At 47.8% G+C, this 21,559-nt stretch overlaps 1 protein-coding gene across 4 annotated transcripts in view; it reads right to left on the bottom strand.

Moving 5' to 3' along the window:
* Positions 1-21,559, bottom strand: part of SCAP (SREBF chaperone) — a 57,776-nt gene that overhangs the window by 21,928 nt on the left and 14,289 nt on the right. For 3 of the 4 annotated variants that reach the window (XM_071456386.1, XM_071456388.1, XM_071456387.1), the window contains 2 exons: positions 13,688-13,814; positions 9,787-9,944 (listed from right to left, as the gene is read on the bottom strand). In XM_071456386.1, the coding sequence (XP_071312487.1) occupies positions 9,787-9,944; positions 13,688-13,814 (285 nt within the window). Of the gene's footprint in view, positions 1-9,786; positions 9,945-13,104; positions 13,150-13,687; positions 13,815-21,559 lie in introns of those variants that run through there. The other variant, XM_071456389.1, reaches the window with a different exon arrangement.

Raw genomic sequence — 21,559 nt, 5'->3', positions numbered from 1 at the left:
CAGACAACCACTAGGGTTCAGTTCCACAGCATTTAAAGGTACTGAAAAGAGAAACACTGCCTGGGAAAAGGGATTATTGTCCCTGACCTGAGGTCCTGAACAAGTAAAAATAAATTCAACAGCATCAATGTGTGAAGAGCCAAGGACCTTGCAGTCTGTGGGCCACTGGTAAGAAGGGCAGTGATGATGATGATGATGATGATGATGATGATGGTGATGATGACGATTCCCTTCCAGAGGGAATTGCACAGTGACAGTGCACAAAGGGGGGTGTCTCAGGGGTGTCACAGATCAAAGGGATGGCACTGCAGGGCCTAAAGCCCTAGAGAACCACACAGCTGGGACACCAGACAGCTCAGCCTGACAACAGCCACAGATCTGATCCTCTCCTGCCTGCTCCTGCACTCGCTTCACACCCTGAGGCTCAGCCAAACACACGGGTGGGCAGGGGAGGTGCAGAGCAGCTGCTCTGAGCACTCACACAGCAGTGGGAGCAGTGGGAGAAGGAACCAGAAGTGCACAAGTGCAGAGTTAAAGGCTGTATACTGCTGGCAGCAAAGGAGGAAACAAAGACAATCTATTTATTTAGTCACAATCTATTCATTTGTTTATCTATTTATTTGTTATTAAGTGGATTCTTACACACCCTGGGCTGGTGCCACAGTGGTTGTGGCAGTGGGAGGCCCTGGACTGGCAATGAAGGGAAAATGTGGCTGTTGTATTATTAATTAAAGGGAAGGGACTAAGATCAGACTAATAATGATTTATTGCTTAGATAACACCAATCTCAAAGGCCATGAGATTTATCAGACACAAGCAGTTGGTTACAGTCTAGGATGGTCACAAGTTCTTGCTTGTAGGACAGTGTGTCACTTTCTAATCCAAAGGACAGCTCCACAGAGCATGTTTTGCTTTTCTAACCTGCCACTTTCACCTCTTTCTACTGCAATGTGGATACTTTTGCCCAATAAGGTCTGATTACATGTACACATGTCTCTATTTTAATATCTAAACTCTTTATTCTATTACAATCACATTACTACATTACTATACTATAAAACACTTCATTATCTTATCTAATATGTCAATATCTTATCTAACATGTTAATATCTAATGAGTTTCTTACTTACTAAAGGCCTATTCTTACTTATAACTATAGAAACATACTTATAATTATAGAAACATACTTATAACTATAGAAACATAACTTATAGAAAGTTATAGATATATATAACTTACAGAAACATAAGTTTATGATTTCTCTGTTCAGTGTCTGTGTACCTTGCTTTCACATCAATTTAGGCTTCTCCTAAGGCTGTGAATCAACTCTTGTGTGTTTGTGAGGATTTCTGTCTCTCTGATTCCCACAGCAAAGGAGGCTTGGCAGAAGGAAGGTGGGAAGTGGTTGTTGTTACAGGCTCAGTCCCACGGACAAATCCACGCAGGATGGGTCAGAGCTCAGCCAGTGACCAAACTTTACAGACAACAAGGTGACCAGCTGCCAAAAATCAGCAAACCTGATCCACAGGAGGCTCCACGGCACTGGTATGGACTGGGTGAGTGGTTACACTCAAATGAGGGCACACTGCACAAAAAACTCCCGTTTTTGGGAGCACAAAGCAGGGGCTGGCACTGACCAGGAAGATGTGTCAAGGCATTCTCACAGTGCCCCCAGGGCCAGCTGAGACCTGAACAGAATCACCCAGACCCGGCACAGCCTTCACAGGGCAGAAATAACAAAAGACTCTGTGCCCCTGGACCAAGAGATTCTGGGCCAGTGGTTTGCTAAAGCAGTGCCTTAGGCCACGTGAATCTGGCTGGGATAAAAGGTTACCCTCTGTGTTATGTCAGATAACATATTTATTACAGTAAGTATTTATTATATTTATCACAATATATAAAAATTTATTATATATATATATATAATATATATAAAATATATATAATAAATAAATAATAAATATAATAAATTTATATATTTAATATATATTAAATATATAAATTTATTATATTTATCACAATATTATTATTATAACAAATATAATAAATTACAAGATAAATAATTTATTTATAATAACTGATATCAGACAGAATAAGTACAATAAATAAATAAATTTAAAAAAAAATAGATTTTTTTCCCTATGTGTGTTTGTATATGTATCTCCACCTACATCAATACAAGTAAAATTATTTGTTTGGGTTGTCCTCAGCTACCATGAACACTGTGGATTTAATGCTATACCTTGTTACTGTAACTTTTTTTATCAGTAATCATTATATATCTATATCTATATAAATGTGAAAAATGCATATGATATGATTGGCTCTTTGCAAATATTAAAATTAATACTGTATGTGTTCTGTTGGAAAGTTGTGCTGTATTAATCTCTTTTAAGTAGTGCTGTATTAACCTCTTTTAAGTAGTGTGGCAAATATAGTTTTTAGGCTATAGCATAATATTAAAATAGGAACTATGTGATGTAAGATACTTTTTGTAACTAGCTCAAGGAATGGAAAAGGATCAAGGAATTTTTTGTATAGAGATAACAGGACAGACACCAAGATCCCAACAGAAATATTGCCACCTTATTGGGAAAGCCCAGAGTTTGAGGGACCAAGAAAATTGATTTACAAGACGAGGGGGGAAGGCGAAATTAAGGAGAAACAGCCTGGTTTGAAAGGAACCTTTGACTCATGTATGAGATATATGAATATGCAAGAAGCTATTGCTTTTAAGGGTTAATCCTTTGTTAGCAAGGTGTGCTTTGTGGCAGAGTGCCAGGCATCCAGACACCCATAATTCTTTGCTTTTTATTGTCTCTTAGTGCCCTAATTTTCATTACTAATTTTATTACTATTTTTATTATTATTTTATTACTACTTTTATTACTATTTTTAATCACTATTTTATTACTAATAAACTTCTATAATTTTGACACAAGTGAATGGCGTTTTTCACAATCTATATCTATGTATATCTATACCTACATATATATAAATATAATAAATATAATAAATAACTGTTATGGACGAACAGGTTTCACGAGCTCTCCTGAGCCCCGTGTGTCTCTGAACAGCTCCAGATGACAAAATTGATGATTTCAGGACAGCTGACAGGGGGAAAGCCAGCCATGCTGAGCTGAGCCCAGCCTGGGATGGTGCCTGTGGCTCCGAGGGCAGCTGAGGCCCGGTGCTCTGGTGGCTCTGGGTTCTGACCCAGTGTCTGTGGGTTCTGAACCAATGTCTGTGGGTTCTGACCCAGTGTCTGTGGGTTCTGACCCAGTGTTCTGTGGGTTCTGAACCAATGTCTGTGGGTTCTGACCCAGTGTCTCTGGGTTCTGACCCAGTGTCTGTGGGTTCTGACCCAGTGTTCTGTGGGTTCTGACCCAGTGTCTGTGGGTTCTGAACCAGTGTCTGTGGGTTCTGACCCAGTGTCTGTGGGCTCTGACCCAGTGTTCTGTGGGTTCTGACCCAGTGTTCTGTGGGTTCTGAACCAGTGTCTCTGGGTTCTGACCCAGTGTCTGTGGGTTCTGACCCAGTGTTCTGTGGGTTCTGACCCAGTGTCTGTGGGTTCTGACCCAGTGTCTGTGGGTTCTGAACCAGTGTCTGTGAGTTCTGACCCAATGTCTGTGGGTTCTGACCCAGTGTCTGTGGGTTCTGACCCAGTGTTCTGTGGGTTCTGACCCAGTGTTCTGTGGGTTCTGACCCAGTGTCTGTGGGTTCTGACCCAATGTCTGTGGGTTCTGAACCAATGTCTGTGGGTTCTGACCCAGTGTTCTGTGGGTTCTGACCCAATGTCTGTGGGTTCTGAACCAATGTCTGTGGGTTCTGACCCAATGTCTGTGGGTTCTGAACCAATGTCTGTGGGTTCTGACCCGTTGTCTGTGGGTTCTGACCCAATGTTCAGGTGGCTATGGGTTCTGACCTGGTGTTCTATGTGTTCTAAACTGATGTTCTGTGGGTTCTGACCCAGTGTTCTGTGGGTTATGACCCGGTGTTCTGTGGGTTCTGACCCCGTGTTCGGGTGGCTCTGGGTTCTAACAGCACCAGGAGCCCCCGATGGAGGCTCCGCTCCACACCCCAGCTCCAGTCCGTGTTTTGCTCCCAACCAGCGGGCCCGCCCGGCCGCCCCAGAGCGCCCTCGTGTGGTGGCGGCCGGAACTGCGCCGAACCGCGGCTCCGGTAACGCCGGGGCTCCCCGGGCCGGGGCTCCCCGCAAACCCGGGACGGGCACGGACACCCCTGAAAACCCCCTCTGCATCCCACCGGAGCCGGTAGCCACTCGGGCTGCAAGGGAAGGGCCGGTGGGAGTCACTGACAGACTCCGCAGGGAATGAATAAAGGCAGCTCTGGCCATAAGGATGCACTGCACAGGCAGGGACTGGCCCAGCTGCTGTGGCTGAAGCTGCAGCACTGAGGAGCTCTGCAGTGACAATCACTGTAGGGTTACATTCAGAACTATTGGGAAGGATGAAAGTTTGACAAGAAAGTCTCACAGATATGTGTGCTTAGCAGAAAGATTTTGGATGTTGCATCTGAAGAGGGAATAGAGATGAGAGCAAATTTTCATATAGAAGAAAAGAATTGCTGAGCCAGTCTTACTGGATAACCAAGGAGGCAAAGGGTGTGTTAGTTAGAAGGGTTTTTATGGCTTAGAGCAAAGGATAAACCCACCTCAAACAAGAAGATGTTTTACCAAGCAGAAAGAGAGCACAGGCAAACAAGGCAGCAAATGTGGCAAGAAGAAAAAAGGTCTCAGAATTTTCCACTGCAAGAAAACTGAAAAACAACTTCTAGCTCAAACTGTAAGGTACTAACTTTTAGTGATTGGAGAAGAGTAACATGAATATGGTAATTATAGTAGTTATGATAGGCTGTAGATAAAAGTTAAAGTATAGATTGGTCCTACTGTATTGAGATGCTAAGCAAAGTATATAATGTATTTATAAACTAAATTAAGGGTGTCCAGGCCTGCCTGCAGCTGGAGCTGACAGCTGTGGGCACAGCTCTGTCACCCAGGACCCTGGACTGCTGTAACACCTTGGATACAATAAACTGCATTTTGTATACAATAAACTGCATTTTGGAGAGCCCCTGGAGTCCCACATCTCTCATTCAGGCTCTTACAGAACCATGTCCTTAATTGCACAGCACCCTGATCTGTCAGCCACCCCTGCACCTCCTACAGAGACTGCAAAGGGAAGGAAAGGGAGCAGGGCTGGTTTTCCTGGGGCCACTCCAATGCAGCACACACAGAACCAATGGTACCTGACCCTTGTAAGAGAAATTCCCACCTGAAGCTCCTGCAAGCTGCGACACTGATAACAACAGTGCACTTGTTCTCTGTTTCCCACTCATTTCAACAAAATATTTGGATGATGGGAATTCCACACCAAATTTCTTTCCCAGTGGCCTTCCTCCAGCTGGAGTGATGCTCCCTCTGGAAGGAATGACAGCCCAGATCTGCACAGTGGTAAGTAAAATCTTGGTCAGTATTGCTAAAGTGCTGGAGCATTTGAGGTTTCAATAGTTTGGATTAATATTTGCTATGGTCTGTCCCAGTAGTTTTGCAGTGAATATGAGTCATTGCTTCAGAATGCTCATCTCTTCACTCTGTTTGTCACAGGGGCTGGAAAAGACTTCCCCCTGAATGTAACTCGAATTTTCATATGATTCTGGAATCAGTTTTGTGCACCTCTTCCCATCTCCTCGGGGTAAGGTATAGAATTCCCCATTGCAGCAGGTGGGAACAATTTGAGTTTCATTCCAGCTGTGCTGCCCTGGGGCTATAACCAGATTGTTCTGTAGTACACACACATTTGGTCAGGCTATTGCAGGGTACTGGTCAGGTCAGAACTGTCTAACACTTGATGTGGTGAGCAAGGACACGTGAAATGCTGAACTTCACTGAGAACACTGGACTAAGAACCATGAATGGAAGTGAAGGGAGTCACTGACCCATCACTGAACTCCTCCAATCACTGCAACTAAAATATTAACTCCAGGAACTTGGATCCTCATTTGCATCCCACCTTTCCTATGATTTGAACATGTGGGGAACATCCTGATCTACACAGACTGGTAACAATACAAGTGAAATTACTTGTTTGGGTTGTCCTCAGCTACCAGGAACACTCTGGATTTAATCCTATACCTTGTCACTGTAGCTTTTTTTTTTTATCAGTAATCATTATGTATCTATATCTACATCTATCTATCTATCTATCTATTATCTATCTATATCTATCTATCATCTATCTATTATTTATCTATATATCTATAGATAGATGGATATATTTTATCTAGCTATCTATCCATCTATATAATCTATTATCTATCTCTATCTATCATTTATCTACATATCAATATATCTATATATAGATAGATATATTTTATCTATCTATCTATCTATCTATCTATGCATCCATCCCCTGAGCAGGGACACTGCTTTGCTCTGTGGTTACTCCAGGGGCTGAGTGAAGGAGCCCGAATCCCTCCCCATGTCCATGGGCAGCTCCATCTGCCCCTCACTCACTGCTGATTCCTTTGCCAGCTTTAACACAGGCACCTCCATTTCTGCAGTGTTTATGCTGTAAATAAATAAATTATGCCATAATTTACTGGCACTTCTTCAGTTTTGTACTAGGGAGTGTTTGTGATTAACATCTTCCATCTGTTATTTCCTGTCTGTTTAATAAATAATTCACTTTATAAAGACACCTCATTTGCCATCACCAGCACATGTGGGGCAGAGGGAGTCCTTAAATTTAAACTGCTGCCAAAGTCTGAGGCTAAGGCCTGCCTGGCTCTGGCCCTGCACATCTCAGGAAGGTGCTTCCAGATGGCAAATGAACTGAAGCCTTTGTAAGATCCCTCTCCAGAAGAGATTTCTTGTATAATAACTACAAAGAACGAGCACAGACATTCAAAAATTATTATTTGCCTTTGTGAACACTCCCTGCACAGTGTGCACCCTGTGGCTGCATGGCAGGACACCTGGACAAGGCACAGCTGTCAAAAGACAGCCATGGAAAATACACTTCCAAAATATAGTGTTTATAGGGACAAAAGCTTTGGGGGTGAACATTTAAAGGAACTGATGCAGTGATGGCTCTGGAAAGGGCTCCAGGAGGAGCAGATGACCCTGGTTTGGATTTTATCAGCTCTGGAATGTGGCAGAGATAAGAGCTCATGCTGCAGATAAGGCCAGGGCCATTCCTGTCTGCAGGCCAGGCTGCCATCCCTGTCCCTGGGGGATGCTGAGGGTTCACAGTGACACCAAACCCACAGCTGGGGCAAAGCACTCCTGGCCTTCACATCGATGAGTGCAGCCAGTGGAAACACACCCATGCTACACTTAACACTTACACCTGCCCAGGGACACTTAACAACCTTCAGCTCCTCCTGGAATATAAAATAATATAAAAGATACATAACAGAATAGAAAAGAATAGAAAATAAAATACAAAACAAGCCAGTTTGCATGTAAAAAAATTATTTCTGCTCAGCTTTGTTACAGGCAACAAACAAGAACTTCATAATGACTTTTGAGGTAATTGCAGAATTCATCTCAAAATTAGATGTTTCCTGAAATATCTGAATGCATCCCCAAAATGGTAACCTTGCCCCAAGGTTTAGGTCTAAATGCTGAAGTAATTTTCTCCTGGTGGTATGAAGAATAATAACAAAAGTAATGATTTTGTTCCTGGGTTGCATCAGTGCTCATCAAGGGCAATGCCAAGGGGAGATAATGAAAACACAATGAGAAGACAAGGGAGATAATGAGAGCACAGCACAGGCCTGGCAGCAGTTGTTTCTGCCTGCAATTGGCAACAATGATTATCCCACAGGATAAGGGGGGAGAGGCACTGAGCACACGGCCACAAGGTCAGTGCCAAGGCTGGGGGAGCTGCCAGGGAGAGGAAAACTGAGGAAATCTGAGGAGCAAAAATGGCATTTCTAAAACGTGACCTCCGAGAGCAGCGGCGGGGGTGAAGGATGGCTCCCCAAAAGGACAAATCATCAGCTAGAGGAGCAGGGTGGACACTCAAAAATGAGCAATTTAATACCCCTTCTCTTACCAGCACAAAGATCAAGACCCCACTTGGGGGTAAAAAAGATTTTCTGCTTTGAGGTGGGAGCTTGTCAGCTGGAAAGGACAGAGGGACATGGGGACACCAATAAATCACCTCTTAATGTGCAGAACTGATGTGAGTGGGCACAAAAAACAGACTTGTGATCTGAGAGAGGCTTCAGGAAAAGCCTTTCCATGGAAAACACCCCCCAAGTGAGACTGCCCTGACAATCTGTGTGTGGTTCTGCTCTCCCACCCTCAGGAATGTGCCACTAACAGCAGCAGGACCAGGATGGCACCTGGAGTGCTGAGCCTGTCACCAGTGAGCCCAGAGATTTCTGTTTGGCTTTTAACAAACAGGGGGCAGGGCTGGGCAGGGGGAGCTGAGGAAAGCTGTTGTATAGAGGCTGCAACAGGATAAAACCAAGCAGGTACAAACTGGTCCTAAAAACAGCCAAAGAAAGCCAGGAGAAGGTTCCTGAGCAGGAAATGGCAGCAGTGGCCCAGAACCCCCTGTGACACGGAGCTGGTGTGGAGGTGAGGACATCCTGAGACACCTGTGCCACCCCACAGGCCCCTTCTGGGCTCTGACCAGAAAACTCCTGAGGACTTTCAGTGCCTGGCCTGGAGCACAGGGAATGCCCCAGCACAAATGTGAACTGCCCCATGTGCAGGATGGATCCCCCTTTAGGACACCCCCAGCTCCTGCCCAGCCCTGGGGCAGCCCTCTGCAGCCAGGTGTTGGTGTGATCTCAGGGTTTACCCCAGAAACCCGGGCTCCTCCCCTGATCATTCCCTCCCAGGTGTGTCAGTCTCCTCTCCTTCCCCTCCCAGCACTGTCTGTCAGTCCTGCAATTCCAGAAGGGATTGGCAGATCCAAAGGATTCCCTCTACCCCTGGGGGGCATGGGGCCATCCAGGTGTCCTTTGTCCCTTTGTCCCTCCCCTCCTGTCCCTGCTTGGTGCCTCCCTGCCCCTTCCCTGCCCCTCTCCCCGGGGTTAAAGGAGCAGCAACCACGGGCTCAGGGAGTTCTGTGGGAGCTGGTGCTGCATTCAGAGGCCTGAGGGCCAGAATAAAGCTCTGGATCCAAAGCCTCCATCAGAACCAACTCCTTTCCTTCACCATGGCCTCAAAGCTTCTCCACAGAGGGAAACCTGAGGAGCAGCCCCTGGTATGGGGGAAGCTCCATCCCAGCACCACCAGAGCTCCTGCAGGCCTGGACCTGTCCCCAGTGCCCAGCTGCAGCACCCAGGCAGGCAAAAGTGTCTGTGGGGTGAAACACCACACACCCAGGCAGCCAAAAGTGTCTGTGGGGTGAAACACCGCACACCCAGCAGCCAAAAGTGTCTGTGGGGTGAAACACCACACATCCACCAGCCAAAAGTGTCTGTGGGGTGAAACACCACACATCCACCAGCCAAAAGTGTCTGTGGGGTCAAACACCAACACCCAGCCAGCCAAAAGTGTCTGTGGGGTCAAACACCACACATCCACCAGCCAAAAGTGTCTGTGGGGTCAAACACCACACATCCAGCAGCCAAAAGTGTCTGTGGGTGAAACACCACACACCCAGCGGCCAAAAGTGTCTGTGGGGTGAAACACACAGTGCTGCTGTTTGGTTCAGCAGCCACACAAGCCAGTGCATGTCCCATCTGCAGTATTAGTGACACCAAGAGCCAGGTGTGCCACAGCAGTCCCCACAGGGGCTCACCTGTCCCTCAGGGCGTGGTTCCTGATCTCCTCCACCAGCGGGAAGACGCGGGCCAGCGGCGAGCGGAACGCGTCCACGGCCAGCAGGTTCTTCTGCCACGGGGACACGGTGGCCTTGACAAAGATCTGCTGGATGTAGGCCACAGGGGCCCCCACGTACTGCAGGGACACAGGGCAGGGTCAGGGGGCTGGGGTCATCACACACACACAGACACAGACACACAGCTGCCCCAGGGTTCTCCTGGGAAGTTTCCCCAGAGAAAGAATTAAAGCAATTATTATCTCTCCTTCTGTAAATGCTGTTTATAGGTATGATCCTCCAGAGTGTGCTGTTCATAGTTTGCTGATAGTGTGAGAGAAGATTCCTAAAAACCAATCTGTGGTGGTGTTCACAGGGGTCCCAGGACGAGGGGGGAGACGAGAATCTTGACTCCATGTTTCAGAAGGCTGATTTATTATTTTATGATATATATTATATCAGAAGAAAATAATATATTGAACTATACTAATATTAATATTAGTATAGTTTAATATTGATATATTAAACTATACTAAAGAATAGAAGAAAGGACTTCATCAGAAGGCTTGCAAAGAAAGAAGTGGAATGATAACAAAAGCTCCTGACTCTCAGAGAGTCCAAGCCAGCTGACTGGGATTGGCCATTAAGTAGAAACAACCAGCATGGACCAATCAAAGATGCACCTGTTGAATTGCTCAGCAGCAGATAATTATTGGCTTTCTCTTCCTCTGAGGCTTCTCAGAGTCTCAGGAGAAAAGTCCTGGCAAAGGGATTTTTCAGAAAATATCATGGCTATACCAGTCAAGTCTTAAGTCCACCGTTGTTTCTACAAAAACTGTTGATTTCTAATAAAAAAGGGCCTTTTCATACCCTCTAATGACAGAATCTCTGTATCAGCTTTGTCTGTTATTGTAAGTGTGGACAACCCTGATGAGGAGAGAGAATGATGTATCTGACTCTATGTTCTCAGAAGGCTCATTTATTACTTTATTATACTATATTATATTAAAGAATATAATATAGTATAATAAAGTATAATAAAGTACAAAATATAAATATAGTATAACTATATAATAAAATATAGTATGGTATAACTATGCTATACTACACTAAAGAATACAGAAAAGATACTTACTGAATGCTAAAAAGATAATAATTGAAAACTTGTGACTTTTTCCAGAGTCCCAACACAGCTTGGCCCCAGCTGGCCAATGAGTCAAAACAACTCCCACTGGAGTCCAATCAAGCAATCACCTTGGGTGAACAATCTCCAAACACATTCCACACGAGCACAACACAGGAGAAGCAAATGAGATAAAAATTGTTTTCCTTTTCTCTGAGGCTTCTTGCTGCTTTTCAGCTTCCCAGGAGAAAAATCCTGGGCAGAGAAATCATGTTCAGGGGGTGTGAATGCCACAGTCTGTCCCCAACACCCCTTCAGTGACAGGGGCCTGTACAAACCCCCAGTGGGATGGGGCTGCTGGGGAACACCTCCTGAGCTGCTTGATTTTCCAGCATCAGCCTCATCACATGGTTATGGCAATGGGAAGATGACAGCAGCTCACATCCCAGGCAGCAGACAAAGAACTTCATGTCACAACTCACTTTAGAAGTTTTTTAACCAATCCCACAAAGCAAAAGCACATTGACAGTGGTTCTATCCAAGCACTCTAAGCACAGGTCCCTTTGGTTAAACAATGCTTGCTTATTTCCAATACAATACCTGCTTGTGAGCCTTCAAATACAACACACAGAGCTCCATTATTAAGCTTAGAACTTCCTCATATCTCACTAGATAAACTTTCCTAAAATCCTCAGCTTTTAAACATTCCCACAACTGGGGAGCTCCCAGAGAACCAGAGCAGGAACGATGTCACTGCCATATTTTCTGGAAAAATCCCTTTGCCATGTGGAAACCCAAAGCACCAAAAATATTTCTGTCTCTGCTCTGGGGTGCCTTGACCCCCAGAGGAGCTCTGACTTTGACCCTCATTCATAGAGAAAGTTTCCTAAACTTCAAGATAGACTAGAATCCACAAAAGTGTAAAATAAATTATATAGAGTAGTGTAAGTATATCACTTAGTGAGAAATTTAAGTTTTAAGATTTTTTTGTATATTGTAAATTAAAAAAAAAAAACACAGAATGTTATCCTAAGTTTCTTCTTCATACTTCTTCCTTCTTCTTCATAAGTAGCATTTTGTAATTACATTAAAAAGTCTGCATTGCAAGCTCTTTAAAATCAATTAAATTAAAAAAAAAATCTGTCAGCTCTTAATGAAATAGTTTAGTCTTAAAAAACCTTGTAACAAAAAATTGTTAACCATTTTGTGCCTTCTAATAAAAAACTGCCAAACTCACAGTAATAAAACTGTTTTACTAATAAAAAAAATAATAAACACTTAAGTCCAAACATAAACTATTGTCTCAAGTGCCTTTAATCCAAACCCAAAAAAAACCAATAACTAAAACCCCCACAAGTGCCATATTTTCTGGAAAAATCCCTTAGCCAGGATTCTTCTCCTGGGAAGCTGAAAAGGGAAAACAATATTATCTCATTTGCTTCTCCTGTGTTTTGCTGCTTTGGAATGTGGTTGGAGATTGTTCATCCAACATGTGAATTGTTTTTATTAATGGCAAATCATGGTCAGGCTGTGTTGGGACTGTGGAGAGAGTCACAAGTTTTCATTAGTATCTCGTTAAACCTTCTGTAAATATCCTTTCTCTATTCTTTAGTATAGTTTTAGTATGGCATTCTTTTATATAATATAGTAACATAAAATAATAAATCAGCCTTCTAAGAACATGGAGTCAGAGTCATCATTTCCTTCCTGCCATGGGGGACCCCGAAAATCCCACAGAAGGGCTTTGCCAGACTCTGCTCTCCCTTCCCAAATCAGAGGGGGAACACGAGAGGACTCAGCAGGCAAGAACAAAAGGAGTCTGGTTCTCTGTTTGTGTTGTGGGGACCTCAGAGCCCACCCAGTGCCACCCCTGCCATGGCAGGGACACCTCCCACTGTCCCAGGCTGCTCCCAGCCCTGTCCAGCCTGGCCTTGGGCACTGCCAGGGATGCAGGGGCAGCCCCAGCTGCTCTGGGCCATCAAGTGATGGGCAACCCAGCAGAGCCCTGGCCCCTCTCTGTGTCCCCAGCAGGGCCATGACCCCTCCCCATAACCCAGCAGGGCTGTGTCCCCTCCTTGTGTCCCCTCCTCAGGGGGCAGGTCTATGTCCCTCCCCATGTCCCCAGCAGGTCCATGTCCCCTCCCCAGTGTCCCCATGATGTCCCCAGCAGCACTCACCCAGTCGGGGCGCTCCCCAGGCTCCCCGTGCTGCATTCCCTGCTCCCCGGGAGCCGTGTCCCCTCCCCATGTCCCCAGCAGGTCCATGTCCCCTCCCCAGTGTCCCCATGATGTCCCCAGCAGCACTCACCCAGTCGGGGCGCTCCCCGGGCTCCCCGTGCTGCATTCCCTGCTCCCCGGGGGCTGTGTCCCCAGTGTCCCCAGTGTCCCCATGGTGTCCCCAGCAGCACTCACCCAGTCGGGGCGCTCCCCGGGCTCCCTGTGCTGCATTCCCTGCTCCCCGGGGGCTGTGTCCCCTCCCCAGTGTCCCCAGCAGGTCCATGTCCCCTCCCCAGTGTCCCCAGTGTCCCCATGGTGTCCCCAGCAGCACTCATCCAGTCAGGGCGCTCTCCAGGCTCCCCGTGCTGCATTCCCTGCTACCCAGGAGCCATGTCCCCTCCCCAGTGTCCCCATGGTGTCCCCAGCAGCACTCACCCAGTCGGGGCGCTCCCCAGGCTCCCCGTGCTGCATTCCCTGCTCCCTGGGAGCCGTGTCCCCTCCCCAGTGTCCCCAGTGTCCCCATGGTGTCCCCAGCAGCACTCACCCAGTCAGGGCGCTCCCCGGGCTCCCCGTGCTGCATTCCCTGCTCCCCGGGGGGAGCGTAGTCCTTCAGCGGCGTGCTGAACTCCACGGGGCCCGTCCCTGGCAGAGGCAGCTTCAGCAGGGGCGAGCTGGGGGGACACAACCAGGCAAATCCCTCACTTGGGAGGTTCATGCACTTTTACAGGCAGAATAAATTCGGTGTTTCCTGAAACATCTGAATGCGTCCCCAAAATGGTAACCTTGCCCTGAGGTTTAGCTCTAAATGCTGAAGGAATTTTCTCCTGGTGGTATGAAGAATAATAATAAAATTAGGAATTTATATTACTTTATTAATAATAATGATGATGATGATGATGATAATAATAATAATAATAATAATAATAATAATAATAATAATAAGTAGTAGTGGTAGTAGTAGTAGTAGTAGTAGTAGTAGTAGTAGTAGTAGTATTTAAATAATAATAATGATAATGATAATAATAAAAGTAATAAAAGTAGTAGTAGTAGTAGTAGTAATAATAATAATAATAATAATAATAATAATAATAATAATAATAATAGTAGAAGAGTCCAAGCTGCAGGACAGGAGACCCAGCAAGGGGGCTTTGGCTTTCACTGCTATCCCAGAGTCCTCCTCCCTCGGACAGGGATGGAAAAGTCCTGGGAGAGAAGAAGGGAAGACCTGGCAGGGCCTCTCCTGGATTCCCCCATCCAAGTTGGCTGTGGCAAAACCTCTCAGTATGGCCATGGCTCAATAACTGCCCAAAGCCCACCCAAAGCCCAGACACTCCCTTGTTCCAGTGGCTGCTTCCCTGCCCCAAAGCCTTTATAATCCTCTGCTTTTCCTCTATTAAATTCAAACTATTTCCAAAACTTGTCATTAGCTTCATTGGTCCTCAAAGCACTTTTAAGAGCAGCAGTGAGACACCAAAACTGTGAACTCTTGATCTTCTTGCTGCTTTGCCACCACAACCTCTGGTGATCATAGCTCCTGTCCCACAACAGAACTTTCAACTTTGAACTATTCAGAAATTGAGAAAATGAGGTTACAGAGAGTTTAGAATCAGATTTTTAACTCCAAGTGTTCTCAAAAGTGGTTAAAAGCAAATCAAAATTGAACTGGTGGGAAAAGCAAGGCTGCTGACACACAGAGATCCACAGAGAATCTGGAACTGTCTGAACACCAAACTGAACCAAACTGAACTGGAGATCAGAACTTCAGTCTTTTTGTGGCCCTACAATTCCTGATATATTTTCCTGTTTGTAGATGAATTTTGTGGCAATACTGACACAATAAAGAGAAAGGCCTTGGAATTGTTTTCCTGCCCACTTCATTAGGGATTAGCTTGGATCATCAAAGGCCATGGAGGAACAAGCAGCATCTAAACACAAAGCTTCAGAGAGAACAACAAACAGCTGGAAAAGAACAATGAGATCAGAAGCCAAGCTTGTCAGATTTGCTCTTTATTGCTCTGACAGAAATACATCTAATTATTAGAATTTCCTTAGGCAAGGGCAGGGAAGAGAAAAAGGAACAGTAAGATCAAGCATAAGTGATAAACAAAGCAGAGCACCTTCAACAAATGCTTAAGGAGGAATTGTTTTTTCCCTAAATGATTTCAGTGTTGGCAGCTGTGTCCAGAAATCCAAGGAAAGCACTTGAGATTCACAGAAGGTGCTTCTGCAGGGAGGTATTCCCTGTGAGTCACCCGTGAGTTGGGAGGAGTCACAACAAATGTTTTTTGTAGAATTTGAATAATTTACAACCAGAGACTGCTCAGATTCAGTCTGACTGTGGAGTCAGCTCAGGTTCAGTCTGATTGTGGAGTCAGCTCAGGTTCAGTCTGACTGTGGAGTCAGCTCAGGTTCAGTCTGACTGTGGAATCAGCTCAGGTTCAGTCCCATTGTGGAGTCAGCTCAGGTTCAGTCTGACTGTGGAGTCAGCTCAGGTTCAGTCTGATTGTGGAGTCAGCTCAGGTTCAGTCTGACTGTGGAGTCAGCTCAGGTTCAGTCTGACTGTGGAGTCAGCTCAGGTTCAGTCTGACTGTGGAATCAGCTCAGGTTCAGTCCCATTGTGGAATCAGCTCAGGTTCAGTCTGACTGTGGAATCAGCTCAGGTTCAGTCTGACTGTGGGGTGTTTCCCCTCCCTGGGTGTCTGTGCTGGCAGTGCTGGCTGTGCTGCTGCTGTCCCAGGGCCTTCCCAAGGGATCTGTCACCCCTGGGATCCCCAGGGCAGCAGAGTCCCCTCCCAGGGCAGGAGGGCTCAGCTCTCCTCCAGGCCCAGCGGCAGCTGCTGACTCCAGGTGGGATGAGCAGCTCTGCTGAGGGACCAGAGCAGGAGGGGATCCTGGATTCTCTCTGAGCTCTCAGTCCTGGGCCATGGCTCAGCGTGGAGGGAAAAGGGGCTCCTTGTGTGAACCTGGCCCTGCTGGTTTGGGACCCACCAGGTGCTGGGAACACGGAATGCTGGAGTGGTTTGGGACGGAAGGGACCTGCAGGATCATCCAGTGCCACCCCTGCCATGGCAGGGACACCTCCCACTGTGCCAGGGTGCCCCAAGCCCTGGCCAGCCTGGCCTGGGACACATCCAGGGGTGCAGGGGCAGCCACGGCTGTGACAGCTCTGGGTCACTGACACTGCACAGGGGCCCCACCTCAGCTCCAGGGAAGGCATTTCCAGCACTTGGGTTTGACTCTCCTCACATTTCTCTGTGTTAGGGATTTTTTTTGAGCAGCAGGGAAAGAGGTGAACAGAATAGAAAGCACAGACAGAGGAGGGAAGAACAGCAGGACCTGAAATGGCCACAAAGCAAAGCACAGCAGCTCCAGCCCAGCAGCAGGAACAGCCTCTGTCCATGCAGGGGCAGAGCCCTGGAACAGCTGCCCAGGGGGGCTGGAGTCTCCTCTCTGGAGACATCCCAGAGCCACCTGGACACAGCCCAGGGGACCCTGCCCTGGCAGGGGGCTGGCCTGGGTGGCATCCAGACCCTCCCAAGCCCACCCATCCTGGGATCTAACAAAGATGACAGGAAAGCTCTTATCTGATTTAGGAAAGGCTCTTTTGAGATGCTCATATCCCTGTGCACCCTGACACCCCTGTGGAACCCAGAATAAAGGAAACACAGATCCTGTAACCAGCTGGAACTGCTGAACTGCAGCAGGAGCTGCATTCCAGCCAGCAGCATGAGGAGGAGCAGGCAGAGGTGCTCATCCAGGCACTGACAGATTCTGAAGACAGCTCAGGCGGCCAAGGTGGAGCAGGGCCAGGAGAGCTCCAGGCAAATCCCTCCCTGCACACTCCCCCTTGCCAGCCCCAGGGGCAGGAGCTGCCAGGGCTCAGGTAACAGGAAAGGAGCTGATCCATGGAATGAAACCAGCTCCCAGCAGGACAAGCTTTGGGCCTGTCTGCAGCCAAGACAGAGCAGCCTGGAATCCCACTGCTGAGCAGGGAGGGAATCTGCTACCAGGGTCCTGCCACAGGGCTGGCAATGCCAATATCTGGCAGCAAGAGTGCCTTTTTAGCCCTGGCAAGTGCACCACCAACCTGCTTCTGAGTGAGTGGTGGTGGCTGTGCCCTGCTTCCCTCTGACAGGGCTCCAAATTCTGCCCTGGAAAGGAGATTCCCCTCTCCTGTGCAGCACAAGCTGCTCCCAGAGTCATGCTGGAAGCCCACAGGAGACTCTGTTCTCTGGGGATCTGAAGAGTCTGACTCTAATTCAGGTCCTCTGGCTCCCACACAAAAAGTACAGACCTGTGCAAGAGTGATACAATCTTACAGAAATAAGGGAAGGTTTATTTTACATAAATAAACATACACACACACACACACACACACACACACCTGCCCAGGGGCTCTGGTTCCAGCCTGTTCTGCCATTCCTCAGGAGCAGAACCTGTGCTTTGTTCATTAACAAAGCCCTGTTTAATTGCCCTAAACCTGCTTCAGACCCACCTGGCTCATCTGCAATCCTCACCTGAACTAAAAGCTGTTCCTCAGGGTGACACTGGCATTTCATATTTACCCCAATGGCCACATCCCCAGGTGTCACCTGTTCCCCTCTGCTGTCAGACGAGGCTGGTGACACCCCCATTCCAGGGAAAATGCAGATCCCAACACAGAACCATTCAAGTGGGATGAGGAAAATTAGTATCACCTACAAAGGGATTTACAGTAGAACAAGAAAACTCTCCCTCTGACGTGGGGACTAACTTGGATTTTCAGACTTTAGGACTGGAGAGTAAGAATGAGTCACAGGATTTTTTGCTTTGGGTATTAATTTATTCTCAAATCCAGAGGTGCTGTGTCTTGTCTGTCAGTGACATTAAACACAGGGTCTGTACAAACCCTTCCAAGGGGAAAGGCACCCAAAACAACCAGACCAGACTCTGTGGTGACCTTATTGCCTGCATGGGCACTGCCCTCACCTGCCTGAGGCCAGAGCCCCCGGTGGATAAACTGTGGACCTTGAGCTTTATTTCAACTTTTGAAAACTGTCTGCACACAAGAACGGTGGGGTTTGACTGATGTGAGGGGGAGGGAAGCCACAGTAACTGAGATGATTTTGTCTCAGATGCAGCAGAATTCCACAAGCTGTCCTTGGTGCCAGGCACAGCAGGCAGGGCTGGTGCACCTCCCTGCCTCTGACAGCTCAGGATACCAGACCCACCCTCGTTTGCAGGGATGCCTTTATCCATTAACCCTGTTTCAGGAACATGGAAGGGGTCACAGGTGGCCTTGGCAGTGCTGGGGAATCCTTGACCTGGAGGCCTTTTCCACCCTTACCAGTTCCATGGCTCTGTGAGCTCCCTGCCCTGTGCAGGTCTCAGTGCAGCTGCACACAGAGCAGAGGCTCCTGCCCAGCCCTGCTGCACAGAAATGCTGCCTGAGTGAGCTGCTGCCTCAGTGCTGGGCCCTGATCCTCCCCCAGGGCTCAGGCTGTTCCTGGGCGGTGTCTGCAGAGTGCTGGGTGCATCAGGGAAACGCAGCTGGGAGAGAGGAGAGGAGAGGAGAGGAGAGGAGAGGAGAGGAGAGGAGAGGAGAGGAGAGGAGAGGAGAGGAGAGGAGAGGAGAGGAGAGGAGAGGAGAGGAGAGGAGAGGAGAGGGAGAGGAGAGGGAGAGGAGAGGGAGAGGAGAGGGAGAGGAGAGGGAGAGGAGAGGGAGAGGAGAGGGAGAGGAGAGGGAGAGGAGAGGGAGAGGAGAGGGAGAGGAGAGGGAGAGGAGAGGGAGAGGAGAGGAGAGCTCCCATAGAGCACCCACAGCTCAGCTCCAGCAGGGGACCCGTGCCAAACAGCACAATGCATCTTCCTCAGCACCCAGGCAGCACCATGCACCAGCGACCAGGCAGAACAATGCACCCAGGCAGCACAATGCACCCAGGCAGCACCATGCACTGGCACCCATGCAGCACTACGCACCAGCTCCCAGGCAGCACGAAACACCAAACACAGCACAAAGCACCCATGCAGCACACTGCACTGGCTCCCATGCAGCACCGTGCACCAGCTCCCAGGCAGAACAATGCAGCAGTCCCCATGCAGCACAATGAACCACCTCCATGCAGAACAATGCACCCAGGCAGCACAATGCACCGATGCAGCACAACTCACCCAGGCAGCACAATGCACCGGCCCCCATGCAGCACGAGACACCAAACGCAGCACAAAGCACCCATGCAGCACAATGCACCCACGCAGCAATCCCTTCACTCTCACCCCCTGGCATGCCAGGTGCAGGACCCACTGTGGAACAGTTCTCACCTAATTAGCAAAGCCACTCCTCACAATTAACCCCTCGTTATCAGCGGGTAATGCACAGCAGCCCAGAGCAGGAGCTGGAACACCCAGAAACGGCTCCTAACAGGGCCCCAGGCCTCCAGCCTCAGCCAGGCTGGGATTCTCTTTCTGCAGAGCTTCTCCTGCTCCCCAGGGCTGTCACCAGGCCTTTGCCACCTGGCTCTGCCAGGGCCAGGCTCTGCTTTGCTCAGGAATTCCTGGAACTCCCTGAAGCAAACAGACTCCTCACACCTGATGGTGTCCTGGGCGGATTTCTGCAGCCTGGAGGGAACCAGTCACTGCAGAACCCTCAAAGGCTGGCACTCAGGATGCAGACACTCCCACAAACCCCCAGTTACCAAAACCCTCCTGCTCTGCAGCCTCAGCTGCCTGCTCTGAGCAGTGACAGGGCAGCTCCAAGCCCTGACCCAGGGGGCTGAGCTGGTGACCCCAGTCAGATCTCCTCCTCTCCAGGAAATCCTGAATTTCAGAGGGGAATAAGCACATTTTGATCCCTCCCCAAACATGACACTCTGGGTGAACATTCACACTGCAGCAGTTTCCTGCATTTTCTGCCTGGGAGAGCTGGGATGAGGAGCCTGAGCCATCCTGGAAGCCATTCCCAAGCAGGAGTGAGGTGACACAGTGACACACGGGGGACCCTGGCTTGGCTTTGCTGGGTGCAGCTTCCAGGTGAAGAAATGCCACTGGAAAGCTGCACCTGGCAAAGCTGGAGCCAAAACACAGAGATTGCTACCTTGCAAGTAGTGAGATATATCCAGATATCTTTGATATCTTTCATATCAAAGACAGAGAAATGTAGGAACCACTTGGGTGGGCCTTGTAGGAGCTTCATGTGCTACAGGACAAGCCTGAGAATAAAAGTGTCCCTGAAAGGTACAAGGGGTCCTGTGGAGCAGTGAAAAGCCAGGAAGCAACGCCCCCACTGCTGCTCACAACCACAAAGGGTTCCAGCCAGGAGCAGCCACCCCAGAGGTTTTCCACGTGTGAAAATCCTCCCTTTGATGATGTTTTAACTGAGATGTGCAGGCAGCCCCCGCCACCCCCACAGCTCAAAGGAAAACCTGTGTCTGTGCCAACACAGGTGGAGCTTTCCTACAAACAGGGGAGCAAAGCATCACAAGGGGTTTATTTTGCCCAAAAGAGACGAGAATTGAAGCCTGCAGGACACAGTCTGTACATGCACATGTGTGCATGGTCTGGGGACAAAGGTTTGCTCAGCCCCACAGGGCCCTGCTGGAGGTGATTCTGAGCCCATGTGACATTCCTGGGAGGAAAATTATATCCACCTGCAGACCAGGGATCCACATTAAGGTCCATAAGGACAGTGGGGAATCCACTCCCACATGGGCATGCCAAGGGTGAAAGAGAAGAGTGCAGGCTCCAGGGAGAACAGGACAGGCAGGTGTGCAAGGAAAGATCAGCTTTCCTTCTCCCCATTTTTAATTCATGGCTTTGGAGGCCACTACCAGGTGCTTGAGGGTTACCTTAATCTCATTTATTGCTTCACTTCACTCATCCAATTAGTTCTTACTTATTAAACCAGATGCAGACACTTCATCTCCATTGTTTCTTCTGTCCCACAAAAGGAGATGACAAAACCTACAAAGTCTAAATTTAAAAAGAGCTTCTGGGTGGGCCCAGAAGGGAGAATGCTGCCAAGAATCCCTGTGCCCAGCCCCGTGTCACTGTCACATTTTCTGGAAAAATCCCCTTGCCCAGGATTCTTCTCCTGGGAAGCTGAGAAGCCTCAGAGAAAAAGGAAAACAATATTATCTCATTTGCTTCTCATGTGTTTTGCTGCTTTGGAATGTGGTTTGGACATAGTTTACCAACAGGTGGGTGTTTGATTGGTTTCATGTGAATTGTTTTAACTTAATGACCAAACACAGCCAGCTGTGTCGGGACTAGAGAGAGTCACAAGTTTTGCATTAGTATCTTGTTAAGCCTTCTGTAAGTATCCTTTCTGTGTTCTTTAGATGGTATTATATACTATAATATAGTTTATATTATATACTATAATAGTTTTAGTATAGTATAACATAGTATAATAATATAGTATAATGTAGTATAGTACGAT

Source organism: Agelaius tricolor, unplaced genomic scaffold (assembly GCF_023055355.1).
Source record: "Agelaius tricolor isolate 1412-34295 unplaced genomic scaffold, bAgeTri1.0.p SCAF_58, whole genome shotgun sequence".
Taxonomy (NCBI): domain Eukaryota; kingdom Metazoa; phylum Chordata; class Aves; order Passeriformes; family Icteridae; genus Agelaius; species Agelaius tricolor.
This window is presented reverse-complemented; position numbering and strand designations above follow the sequence as displayed.